The sequence below is a fragment of the Aedes aegypti genome, chromosome 3 (assembly GCF_002204515.2).
Source record: "Aedes aegypti strain LVP_AGWG chromosome 3, AaegL5.0 Primary Assembly, whole genome shotgun sequence".
In the NCBI taxonomy this organism is placed as follows: Eukaryota; Metazoa; Arthropoda; class Insecta; order Diptera; family Culicidae; genus Aedes; species Aedes aegypti.
This window is the reverse complement of record NC_035109.1, coordinates 116,277,164-116,291,418: the sequence shown is the minus strand read 5'-3', so window position 1 is coordinate 116,291,418 and position 14,255 is coordinate 116,277,164. Positions and strand designations below refer to the sequence as shown.

The 14,255-nt window shown below is 38.4% G+C and overlaps 1 protein-coding gene across 4 annotated transcripts in view; it reads left to right on the top strand.

Moving 5' to 3' along the window:
- The window catches only part of LOC5564357 (PDZ domain-containing protein 8), a 59,513-nt gene extending 53,311 nt beyond the window's left edge, over positions 1 to 6,202 (top strand). For 3 of the 4 annotated variants that reach the window (XM_001648644.2, XM_021855000.1, XM_021854999.1), the window contains exons 7-9: positions 1,816 to 2,722; positions 2,811 to 2,892; positions 3,790 to 6,188. In XM_001648644.2, coding sequence (XP_001648694.1) covers positions 1,816 to 2,722; positions 2,811 to 2,892; positions 3,790 to 3,947 — 1,147 coding nt within the window. In that variant the 3' untranslated portion in view covers positions 3,948 to 6,188. Of the gene's footprint in view, positions 1 to 1,815; positions 2,723 to 2,810; positions 2,893 to 3,789 lie in introns of all 4 variants that reach the window. The other variant, XR_002502668.1, reaches the window with a different exon arrangement.
- The last annotated feature ends 8,053 nt before the right edge of the window (positions 6,203 to 14,255 follow it).

Here is a 14,255-nt window from a genome sequence, read left to right as displayed (position 1 = left end):
TTCATTACTACTGTTTAATTGTTTATAATTCTAACAAAACTAGGTACATATAATTAACTCATTACTAATCACTGTTCCTATATTCTCTTTTTCTCTCCTTCTTATCTGTTGCATGATTATGAGCATCACTAATATAATGCATGAGCATGCACAATAAGAATAATTTCAGGATTGTAAGCAGTAAATGGATACCTGAATAGAATAGCTTCGAAAAGGGTAAATAGAATATTTTTGGTCAGGGAAGTATTATCATCAAGGGTAAGTAATTTTTTTCCATTATTAATTCCTAGATCACACAAACAAATGAACTAATAATATCAAATTTTTTTATATAAATCAGCATCGTCAATCAGTTCAAAAACAGATAAAGTTTGTTATCACCATCGATTGAATTGAGCTGTTTATAGTAATTTTTAATCAGTATCAAAATCATCTAGAGCGTCGCATCGTGCCATCAGCAGCCCTTAGCATCACTCTCACATTGTTATTATTTTGTTGTTTGTAAAATTTCTAGAAAGCGATCGGCATATTCTTTCTTACTTGTGCAATGGCCGATCTATTTGGAATTTTAATAACTCAAATCAAACTTCAAAACTCAAATTAAATTGCTTTCAGCACATTTACATTTTGCAGCATTAATCGCATTACTGTGTCAAATCTTCTCCAATTCCTTTAACCCTACCCCAACCCTTGTTATCCTTTCCGATGGTGTTCAAGCGGTTCGCATAGACTATTACGACTGTTTGACAATCGAACAAAATTGAATGCATTACGGGACATTTATAGGGCGTTGCATACCTCTAGGTGTTAAAAGCTATATGGAAATTTCTGACTTAGAATACAAAAATGGTCCCAGATTGTAAAAATGGTTTTCGCTAAGAGATTTGAGACCGAATTCATGTTCTACTACAACTAGGCTGTCAAGGATAAGTGACGAACTCATTATGACTTAATGAAATAGTGATCGTAGAACAGATTGTTTGTAAGCGTTTTATAAATGCTAAAATCTTCTAAATTTTTAATATTTGCATGTATATCTTTAAATGTACAAGATTTCAACGAAAATAGCTTTGACATGAAGTGTCATACTAATAGTCTTTACTTTTGCATTCGTTTTACCTACTGATTAACAGAAACTTTTTTATTTCGTTTATCATATTGTGGGACTCGCACTATCAAAGTTACCCCGTTTTACGGCACTTAAAAGTTGTTTGAAATGGTAAAAAAATCGTAATAATGTTTTTTAGCATATCATTAAACCGGGAATATTTTTGAAATACCGGGGAAAACGGGAGAAAACCGGAAATTTGAAATTGACTTTCTACTGGCTACCCTGCACTTTTGGAGGTCACGGTTTGCAAAACAGACACAACATTTTCAATAACTAATATAAAAACGTAAATGTTAGTATTTTGTTTTAGGTAAGTGAATGTAACTAAGGATACGTTGATGATGTGAGGTGCTAGAAAATGCATCCAATGGTTACAAGTTTTCAATACAATTCTACATAAAAACTTTACGAATATTGCACATACAAGAAATGTAAAGCTATCATAGATTTTTGTTTTGAAAACTTTCACTTTCTGTATTAAACCATACATTTTCTGTATAAAAAATCTTGAATTTTCTATATATATGGAACGACATTATACAAAATTTGCTTAAGCTCTTGTTTTGGATGTACATAGGTACATGTCATATAGAACTCTTCTTAAAAAAAATTCCTTCGATGGAATTCCTTCAACACCCTCGTATTACCCGTGTTCTAGGAGACCTTATTACACTTTTAAGATTTCTAATAAGTTTGTTTTGCAGATCAAATCACCCTCTCTCTATGCAATCCGGATTTGACCAAAACTACTGTTACGGCGACGTTTTGCTATCGTTTGTTTGGAGCGGGTCATCCATCAGTAGTCCAGTGTCAATGAAAAGCAGCACAGAAAATATGAAAAAGATGAAGCTCATTAGCATAAGCAAAGGATCAACCGATAAAGGTGACGAAGACAAAACAGACTCCAGTGCAGATTCCAAACCGCCATCCGGTGGGCAATCTATGCAGCCTCACGACTTCATTCGAACCCATTTCCATCGGACCACTCAATGCGACTATTGCGGTAAGAAGATTTGGCTTAAGGATGCGGTGCAATGCCGCGATTGCGCCATGTGTTGCCACAAGAAGTGCATCAACAAGTGTCAGAGTTCAACAGTTTGCACGGTAAGCGATGTTGTACAACCAGCGTCCGCTTCAGGACCTGAATTCCGCGTCACAGAAGCTGAATCTCCCACCATTGAAGTGGATGATTTCGTCGACATAGTCGAAGAACAGCAACAGGCGAAATCCCGTTTGGAATCTCACCGTCAGAGTTTCAGTGACTTGTTGGCACAAGGTTTGAAGCGTGTCAATTCAGCAAACAATCTCTCCATACCAATGGTATCTGCACTGAACCAGAGTAGCAAGAGTTTGCCTCCGACGCCTCAGCACACTCCTCGCAAACAATCATTAGCGAACGTTAACGCCAATCCATTTGCCATCGTGGCACAGAAACTTGAGGGCCTACCGGAAGACATAAAGGAACTGCAAATGGATCAGATTGTGGACCTGACGGCACCATTGATTGAGTACGGTTCCTCCGATACGTTGATGGCCTTGGCCAAGAGCACCAGCAAATCAATCTACGCCGACTTGGAACCGGACGAACGGACCGAGAGAATCAACAAGCTGGTGAGCGTACCTCCGATTGGTGTTGTGCTAGCTCCCCGAGTGTCTGCGACGGTATCTCATGTAGGTTTTTTCGGTAATCTCTTTCCAGCTTTCCAAGCTGCACATAGCATTGGATTGCGAAACGCTCAATCAGTCATCGTTGAGCGCTGCAAAAGAAGCGGTGACAAAAGGTAAAGTTTCAAAAAAGCTATTGTTTAGGCTTACTGTTTCAGAAGGAATTTTTAAGACAACGAATAACATTATTGTGATTACGATTGATTAAGTTTAGGACTAAATTCATAAGAAGATGCAATCAGAAAAATGAAAATATTTTACGATCTTGACCGTTTTTGAACACTCAATGTTTTGTCTCGTTTGTTTTGTTAATTATTCTGTATTTTCTTTTTATTTTAAAGCTGTTGGGATTGTTGTGACTATACATAACCTTTTGATGTAAACCCAAATAAATAAATAAACCATTGCTACTTTGCAGTCTACCCATGTTTACAAAAGCATAGTACAGTCAAAGCTCGTTACAACGTTTCCAATTTCCCTTCAAATTTCCATACTAATTTTAACTTGTATAGTGAAATTTCTTTGTTTCGACCGTTCCCTATTACGACATTCGAATTATATTTTAATTATTCATTACTGTTTGCGGTATGTCACGTATTTTCCCTACAATAATATCTTGAATGTATCAATTAACACATCTGTTTTATTTTATTTTTCGCTTTACATCTGTGATTTTCGTAGATACCAGCATAAATGTTCTAATGGTTCTATCATGCTGTGCCATAAATAATTTTACCTTAATCATTTACCAAGTCTTATAGTACAAATGTAGTTATTACACCGAGATTATTAAGCGACCCACATTATTTGATATGCATTTGTTTTTCGTTTATGATTGATCATAACCTTGTTTTTTGTGTAGGTAAGTTTATTTCCTACCTATATCTTCTGAATATATTTCTTTTTGAATCGTTTTTTTACTTTTCGATCAGTTTTTTTTTTGTAAACAATGCTTCAATCTTCTAAAACATTAAAGTTTTTCTCAAAACTAATATAACAATTTTTTAACGCAGATGATGGCAAGACAAAGCCCGGTAACACCCAGCAAGTGGATGCCACCCGGTCAGCATTCCTCGCCGGACAATCCGAAGAGCGGGTTCAGGCGCTGAGTGTTATCATGCTCCATCTGTGCTCGGGACTGCAGCACGCCCAGGGTAATCTGAACCAATGAGATTAGCGATTGCTTCGCCAACTCTCGCTAGGATCTCTGCTAGAACCATCCGCGCTTATCGGGCTTTTACCAGAGGAGGGTTCAACGGGAGAGTACGAAGCAGACGAACTACAACGATTAGGGAGGAGTCAGTCCCCTGGCGGTAGTGGTGGCGCCACCGGAGGCCGTAAAAGTCCGTTCCGCTCCAGAAGGCTCAATTCTTGCCGCAAGCGGGCTCTCGGACTTTTCCAGCGGTCCGCTAGTGTTAGTAGTGGTAGTAGCGCTAGTAGTACCAAGAACAACTCCAATCGGTGGCTTACCCCTACCTACACAGACACTTGAATCGATAGACGACATTGCATCACATTTGACTCAGAAACACTTTCTTGTGAATTGTGGAATTCCCAAAAACAGACTGATTGTTGAAGATCATTTGCACTACACAGCAAGATGGCGCTTAGCACAATACATATAATTTGCTATAGCTAGAATCAATCGAGTCGATACAAGTTACTTGGCACAGTTAGTTATTGTTAATCAATTGTCAACACCAAACCAAGCAAACTTTTTAGAACCCCGCTCGCACAAATTCGATTTTTAACAACAGTAAACCGTAGAGAGTAAGCACAATCCACTTGGATAGTAATTAACATCCAGCTTAGCGTAGATCAAAAGTTGCTTCATTTGGCACCATGGTTTACTAAAACTTCGGAATACCATCAGACATCGAAATAAATACTAATCCATTCCGTACCGCAAGTAAACCATGGCTCCCAATCCCCCCAAAAAAATGTAACGTATCAATAGCACTAGCCGTACCGAGACCAATCAAAATGAAACAACCAAAATGTGATCCTAATGTTAAATCGAACCGAAACTTTGGTCACTGTGTCGTCGTCTGTAGTAGTAGTAAAGTAATCCCTCTCCCCGTCGTTGACTGACCCCACTTATCTACTCAACCTGTTCGTTTTCTATCTCAGGTTCCAACTCATCACCATGGGAGAAGGAACTGTATTGCCGGATGTGCGCGGGACTCCCGCGGGAGTCATTTTTCTAGCAGTACGGTTCAGTTACTAAAACAAAGGTGTAAAAAAGACAAAACCAACGGCATGACTAAGCAACTACCTATTATACATGATAACTAAAAAGACAAACTCTCCATCAGTGTGATTCTCTAACTTAAGGGCTGATTTTAATGTAGTAAACAAGGGTGTCATCGATATTTAAATCGCAATTTTTAGGATCTGTTGCGTTGAGACTGATTTTCTTGGGTTTGTTTTCCATGGAACATGGGAAGAAGAATTGCAAAAAAAAAAGATTTAGTGAGGTAAGGGATCGCTCAATCTGTATCCTATCAGTTCCAATCCAAATAACCTTAGTTGGATAGTATTCAATGCTACGGAAGTGTTAAAATACAAACAGTCAAGTTTTGTCCGGGCTATAGCTATGGAAATGTTGTTTAACGTACACCATTTCTCGACGTTCCATGCAAAAATAAGGTTTTAGCGGAAAAAAAATGTCTGGAAACTTTTTTTGCACAGCCGTGTAAAAACAGAATCGGGTGTAACTAGATTGTAACTAGTTGGGAACTGTTGTAACGTGTAGATATGAGTTACATTAAATATAATAATATTATATTTTTCGTTTATTCAATGAATTTCACCGAAGTGTCCAGATATTGGTACTGTCTGGATTTCGATTCACCACGGTACTAGTATCTATTCGTCTCTGGTCAAGCTTTAAACAGTATTCTTTTCCTCCAATCAATGTTACATATCAAACAAATATCATTTTATTATGGAAAATGATGTCATCCTTACAAAAATACACAAAGTACCTAGTTTTGATAACAATCAGTTGGGCGGTAACCGCAGAAAAATAAGAGCTCGCTTGTTACGCCTACAGATATGAAAACCCGTTTTCATCAGAGTTCGTGGATACAGAAACTTTGTGGCAATAAACATTGCTCATGAACTTATATTGCAACACTTTTGATCTACCTAGATAACCTTGTAACTCGGGCATCTTCATTAACCTTTGCGCCCCTGACCTATCTTTACAACTAAATTTTCGTAATTTTTTGGTCAACATTTTCAATTTTCGTGACCTGTAATGGGAACCTCAGTCGGACGATCGGTTCCGGATTTATAAGGATGTTCCGTGGGGTCTGTCCGAAGGTTATTTGTGACATTTTCATAACTATTTGCACGGATCAAACAACACTACAGTGTTTGGAACAGAATCATAAACCAATAGTATGTATCTGAGAGAGATTCGCGAAGAGAAAAAATATCAACTTCATATGCAGCCCAGTTTCCGCTGTCACGAAACGTCAAATGCAGCCAGTCGTTTTTATGGCTGAAAAAGTGAAGAGTATTGTATTTAAAAATTAACTGTTATTGTAAAGCTCAGTCAGCGGAGCAGCTTTTCCAAAGACGCTGATAAATCTAAACACAATACTAGTTATTTCTAACGTCTTCTAAGTTTGCTGGCATGAAATTTCACTCAAAATGCTATTTACGCTTCGGTGTAATGCAAACGCAATATTTTTTTGCTGAGACGTTCATGTGAGGGTTTGATGGTTTGACTTTATTAACGAGATTTTTAGCCCTGGGCTAGTTCATCTCGGGACCAACGGCTTTACTTCCCTTCCGAAGGAAGTCGTCACTATAACTTTTTACGTCATAAGTGACTATGTCGGGGATGGGATTCGATCCCAGGTCCTCGGCGTGAGAGGTGAGTACGGCTTGCGCATGATTGATGTAAACAGAGACTGGAATAAGAAAAAAACTTAACAAAAACAGAAAAAGAAGACCGCAATCGGCTCCAGAGCATCTTGGACAGAGCTGTTAAATGTCATGAATATCACGTGACTTTGACAATTGAATATTGCCAATATCATCCTTCCCCGTGGAAAAAATCATCGGAAAATGTTTTTCCTCTTGACTTTTTCCATATCACTATTGGTTGGCAATATCTGCTAAGTGCTAATGCTCTGAGAGAGACTCGCGAAGAGGAAAAATATGAACGTCAAATGCAGCCCATCGTTTCTATACGGAGAAAATGAAGTACTCAAAAGTGAGTTCATTCCACTCAATTCCGGGGGTTCGTGCGTTAACCTAATTTTGGGTTGACGGGGTAGAAGTTGTTTTCATTTGCAGCCGTGCGAACAAATACCTACTGGGTAAGTTCTTTTCACTCAACCGGCAGATCAAATAACTCAACTTCCAGTACTGTGCCACTTACTCAAATTTGAGGTAACGCACTAAGGTTCGATTTTTGGGTTGTTTTGCTCTTCGCTCTCTGACAACAATAGAAGGAGCGAATGAAATGGGGAGAGAAAAATAACTCAAAAGTAAGTTAAAAAATACTCAAATATGGGTTTTCCGTTTTCTCCGTGTATGGCTGAAAAAGTGAAAAGTATTGTATTCAAAATAAACTATTATTACAAATCTCAGTCAACGGAGCAGTTTTTCCAAAGATGCTGATAAATCTAAACACAAGACAAGTTATTTATAATGTCTGCTACGTTTGCTGACATGAAATTTCACTCAAAATGCCGTTTATGCTTCGATGTGATGCATGCGTAATAGTTTTTCGCTGAGATGTTCATGTGATAGCTTGAACGGTTTGCGCAAAATTGATGTACACAATGAGTGGAATAAGAAAAAAAACTCAGCAATCGCAGAAAAAGAAGACCGTCTCCGCGAGTCTCGTCTCAGCTAATGCTATATTTCGCATGGAAGGGTGCTATAAGAATTTAAATTTTTCCAAAATTTTGACATTTAACAGCACTGATCTTGGAAGTACTTGTCAATGACCTTCTATTTTCATCATATTATACTCCCAGTAAAAAATCTTAAAGATTGATGTCCTCCTCCATGGTCCCAGAATCGGCTACAGAGCATCCCGAAAGTACTTGAGTGCGCTTCGAGGAGGCCAGCCGGTTTCGATTTTGGCTTCGTCGGAGGGGAAGTTTTTTTTTCGGTTTTTGGACAGTGCGCTTCGAGACGGCCAGCAAGCGGATACTTTATAGTTAACGGTGAAACAGTTCGACGATATCAAATTGACGACCAGTTTCAATGATAAAAAACCGGTGAGATCTTTTCATGATGGATTGTATTATGTGATTATATTTCCAATATTATTTGCATAGTGGGTTGAGTGGGGCCATCAGGGCACCCGATTGAAGCGAGATAAGAAGAGTGAAACTGTCAACTTTCTAACAATTTCGTGGGAAACGGGTGGGCTCTTCTACCCATCTATTGGGTCTTTCTGACAAACAAGAGCTCGATTTTACGACTGTTTGTGTGAACTTACTTCTGGAAGGAGATTCTTTTTCCCTTGCGGGTTTCGCGTAAGTGTCTCTGCTTACGGGTCAACCATCCGTTTTTGGCCCTGCAGACAGGAGTATGATTGAGTACAAATAGTCATACAATTTTGAACAAATTGTTTTGTTAGAATAGGTTATTGCTACCGGTGGATACCTTGCTACAATAGATGGTAGCTTATATCGTCATCATCATCAGAACATCCCGAAAGTACTTGTAAGTGACGCTTTGTTGCAAGAAATTACTCAATTTGCATTATACTCCTTGCGAAAAATTTTGAAGATTTATGTGTCAAATCATAGGCTTTACAATCACCGGATTGATGTCCTTTTTCAGAGTTCCGGAATTTGGTCCAGGATATTGTGGAAGTTCTTGTAGGTTGCCGTATGTTGCATACAATATGCATTGTATTATAATTCTGTTGTAAAATCTTGAAGATTGCTGTGTCGCATGATAAGGCTTATGTTGATCAATTTTTGGTCCCCATTTGATGCCCCAGGAATCGGTTACAGAGAATCTGGAACTGGCCAGATTGGTTCCAAATGAGTCAAAAGAGTTGGAACAAACTAATGGTTTATGATTCAGTTACAAACACTTTAGCTTTTACGGAAATGCCTCAAATGACCAATCAAAAAGTGCCGTGCTTCATGTCGGACGCGAAAATTTTTGACGCCCTTCAAAGTTAATATTAATCAATCAATTAATTCATTCTTATTTCTCAGTTTCTTTAAACTATATGACGATTTATCTTCTTTTGCAATTTCTCAGCGTAATAGGCTGTTTTTTATCACGCCAATCTGTCATGAAACGGCCTACTTTTCTGCTCTGAAGTATGCAGTGCGGAAATAGTCATTACCTAACTGAAACCAGTGCTGTAATGATTCATTACGCAACGCTTTCTCATTATTGTTTTGAGTTGCGTAATGAATCATAACACAACAATTTCTCAAAAATTGTAAAATAATGGTGAATGCATTCCGATATGATTTCTGATGCCCTGAAGTGGTCTTCTACGAAATTGCAAAAAATGTTGTACGTAACTCGTTGCAGAACTCGATTTTTACAGCACTCGTCGTAATTATCCTACTCGGCAAGCCTCGCACGCTATGTCTAAAGCAGTAGATTATAAAGATCGAATGTACCTCGGATTTTTTTTCCGCTAGATATCAGTATTTGGTCTATAATATTATAATCGGAAGGTTACAAAATAATCTATCGGTGGAATTTTTCCCATACATTTTGTATGGGCTGAAATGTGTAGGAAAACATGATTTTCATAGTCTGTATATAAAAAACAGCTAAAAAGTGGAAAAAATTAAAATTTCATCGATTTCCGATTATGAAAATATAACCAATTACTGAACACCAGTTGCAGAAACCAACTGGTGTTATTGTGGTGGTATAATTTGGTGAGTTTGTTCCATTGTAATAAGTATATAATATATTGAAGATGGAAATGAATCGGGGCCAAAACTCAAATTTTCACTAGCACAAATCTGGAGAGTCACACATCCGTCTGAGTTGAAAACTTGAACTCGAACTTATCATCGATTGAGTTTTCAACAAAGATGGATATCTGGATCTACAAATTTGTGCTCTTGAATATTTCATTTTTAGTTTCGATTCATCATCACCTTAACCATTGCAACAGTTAGGTACTAAAAATGCTAAATACAAAGGTGAAGCAGAAATAGTTTCATAATATTGTTTTGATAAGACCGCGTTTCTACCCCTCAGAACATTTTTCGAGCTTGAGGAGCATTTGCCAAAGTTCGTCGGAAAAACCTGAAAACTGAACACTTGAATGACTGTTTCAAACACTTTTCGAATTTGCCGTCAACATTTTACTCAAAAGAATATAAGATTACGGTTCTAATGACGCATCGATTGTCAATCTTGGTCAACCTAATGCTGAGAAAAATAGTTAAAAAAAGACACCGACACGTTAATGCTTCCAGTGGACAATTAAGTCCACTGACGGAAGTACCACACTAGACAACGGACTAGCATGCAACGCCCAGTGGCACAGTCGAAACACGTTCCGGACGAAAAGTTTTTCGGACTGAAGCGGGAATCGAACCCACACTCTAGTAACACTTAGTAAACGAAATTCAAAAATAGTTTTTATCAAAATACCTACGAAGTGTATTCACAGAGTTATGGACAAAGCACTTTTGTATGTCTTTGAGGGGGTGAACTCAAAATTTTCCACGGAAGTATATGACTCCAACACTTTTGAATGCTTTCGGTTCTTTCTAGATGGACCTTATTATTCGGGCATCTTACTTAACCACATAACTTTTCAGAGGAGCGGGACTTTCGAAGAAATGAAATTATGGTTGAAGGATCAGTCGAAAACCTTGCGTTCGCGGAAATTACATTGGTGGAAAAGTAGCACATTCATATTCTATAGCATTTGTCTTAATTTATGAGAATATTAACCAATATTTGGTCAACTTTTACACCATCGACGATTAAATTCTTTTGCATCGAAAACAAACCTGAGAGTCAGTTTCATCGCAATCAGAGTAACTATCGGACTAAGAGCGTTTTAGCAACATTGATAGTTGATCATGTTTGAACTTGCATTCTGTTTTAATGGCTTCATACTAGCAGTATCGAAATGAATTAATTCAATTTCAAATGCACGACATTTACAGTGAAATGTACTTAGAAAAGGAATGACGAAAAGATCTAAATTAGTGAAAATATACGTTGGAATTGCAGTTAATGATAAGCATCCAAATGTGGATAAAGAGGATAAGGTGCGGAAAAACGTTTACCGCCTGTCTGTCGTATGTACGATGCTAGTCAATATACAAGAAGAAAAAACATCATTCAAATTGATAGGATTAGTATTATACAGTTATACATTGATATACTGCATTGACCCCCGACTGGGGGCTCAATTTATATAGACACAAGAAAAAAATATGCATTGATGGCAAAAAGTATTACTGAACACAATAAAATTTTACGAAAACTAGCTTTATATAGATATGTCATTAGAATAACGAAAGAAATCCATTAGTGATCCAAGTCAAGAGCAAAAGAATTCCCATATTTGGACGACGACGTTCTTACAAAATAAAGCATCTATTCTTCGAATCGCCGACATACTGGCCAGGCTGTTTTGAAACTGTTGAATTTATTGTGGGCTCTAAGTTTCCGTGTGCCTCCATCACCCAAAAAGGGCTTATAATTTATGGATGCAGTTCAGTAGTGTGCTTGCATGCGACTTGCGCCTCACTTACAACGGTGCTGTACCGCCGTGCGGGGTGACATTGGGCCTAGGGGGTGACTTTGACCGCCTCTTTCGATGAATCTCATGGCTAGTGGGAACGCCAAAAAATTAATCTATGACCATCTATTGGCTATTTATAACGTATTCTTGAAGCTTGACACATTGTTTTCATTATTCTGGCATTAGTTTGCTGTAAAAATATTGGCCCAAAGTCACCCTTATGGACCAATGTCACCCCGCACGACGGTAGGTGAAGTGTGGAAAACAGAGCAAACAGTTTAAATGCCTCACCACTGCCGCGGCATTTGATCGCGCGAAGACTCATTCGATTTCCGCCAGGGCATTGTGTATGAGTACGTCTAGCCCTAACAGCTGTCTGCAAGTGCATTGACGAGCGCATTTGTTGTTTGTCTGTTGCCCCCTTGGGTCCTACCGTCCCATGTGGAGTGATTTATGGGCAGGTTTTTCCATTAGCACATCACTAAAATATGGTTCGTTGCTATCACGCGAAGCTTTAGGTGCTGTTGTAACGCGGAATCCATTTTTGTATTGACAGTTACATTACTCCGTGGCTGTTGTGGTGGGCTGAATTTGTCTAGGTCAGGATTGAAAGTGGTTCATGAATTTTGACATAAACTACTATCCTTACCATAAAAATAGGTGGCCCAAAGACAATTTAAGTTTATTAATTACTATGGAGAAATTTTGAAAAATGGTCCAAACACATAGTGAAAACTCATTCTTCAAACCTTAATGAAGGATGTTGCTAAAAATACAAATCCCTTTTGAGCTAATTTTGCTTCGGATGTTTTGTAAATGTTTGCAGGACTATATTCCCACATGAAGCAAAAAAAAAAATACTGAAATACGTAGACGCATCATCAGTGACAAAAAGGAAACACCACGCTGAAAACCAGTAGGATTGATATTATTGTTTGAATCTTGATACAAATTGCTGGAATAATTCAAAAAATGATTGGGCAGTTCCTTGCACTCTTATATTTACGCATTACTAATTATCTCTGTTAATTACTCATCACAACCTTCTTTAGACTATTACAACAATTTCAGCTTTATCACTAGGTGTCGTCAATGCGCTGCATTTGGGCTTTGTACGTGCTATTACTATCTGGTTATTAATCTACATCGTATATCTTTCGTACGAACTCGCAAAACGTATCACGGCTGTATTTACATCTATTGCGTTGTACGCAGACGGTTTAGAGCAATTGCCACCATCTACTACATGTGTTTTACGTTAACGACGAAACACCAAACGGTTGAATACGAGCTATAATAACTGTATGAGGCAAACGGGTGCAGATGATGGGTCCACAACTGCGAAGACGACTAAACGCGTTAGACTTGGCGGTTCGATGATCGTACAGTAGTTCTTCCAATTGCTGTAGTAAGCAGTTCCTTTGAAATGAATACCAATAGAGCTTAAATATTGAATCGAAGTATCATTGTAGGGTATTTTTATTTACTGCCCATACTCGTATACCAGTCCCATATTCTATAGTATTTCATATAGAATATGGGACTGCTATGCGAGTATGAGCAGTCTTCGTTGCCCTAGCATTATCTCTTCATTTTGAAGATTTTCGAACGATTTTCTCATTTTTTGTAGAGTTGCAAGTAATAGCAGCTAATTTTATCATCATGCTGTTCCTCAACCTATACGTATAGGGTACCCTTGTAATGTATGCACAGATAAATGCGGGATCTAGCGGGATCCATAGCAGTTTGTTTAATTGAAAATGACAATTTCCTATGGATAAATATATATATTTTTTTCTTTTTCGTTTAATTTATTTTGTATTATTTTTTTTTCTTAAATTTTGCTATGAAATTTCAATGTTTGCCCATTTAAAACGATGATAAAGTGTAATTTTCTACAGTTTTTGTCGAAATATACTGTAATAATTTTAAAAGTAATATTTAGTTTCCCGTGTATCTGACAACATAAGTGTATCAAAGTGTTAAATACCGCCACTATCTTCGACTATGATAATTTGATTGTATATACTAAAATCTCAGTTATATAAAGTATTGAATTTCACGTACGAAAACGACTTACGACTTATTGATTTCGCCGACTCCGAAAATATGGCCATCCGTAGTACCTACTCCCAGCACAGTCTTCCATTCCGATACACTTGAAGATCACCACAGCAGACAGAATCACAAATCGACCACGTTCTGATTGATGGACGGCACTTCTCCGACATTATCGACGTCGCGACCTATTGTGGCGCTAACTTCGACTCTGACCACTCTTTCGGGCGAAAAAACGCCGCCTGGAGGAGGCGGAGTGCGAGGAGATGTAACAGCTAAGCCGGTCTCAAGAAACACGTTAGTTCTATCAGAAGCTCAACGTATCCTGCAACGGCTTCGTGTCGCGAGCCGAGATGTGTAGGGATAAGGATGTGAGCATTTTGACGGATGAGCGTGAGTTGATCGAAAGGCGGAAGCAGCACTTCGATGAACATCTGAATGGCGCTCAGAGCACAGACAATGAAGGACGGGACAACGGAGGAAATGCCTTCATCAGTACTGCGGGCGATGAAAACCAACCAGCCCCCACTTTGAGGGATGGTAAGGATGCCATTCACCAGCTGAAGAACAATAAAGCTGCTGGTAAGGATGGTATCGGAGCTGAACTCATAAATATGGGCCCGGTGAGGCTGGCCATTTGTCTGCATCGGCTGATAGGCACAATCTGGGAAACAGAACAGCTACCGGAAAAGTGGA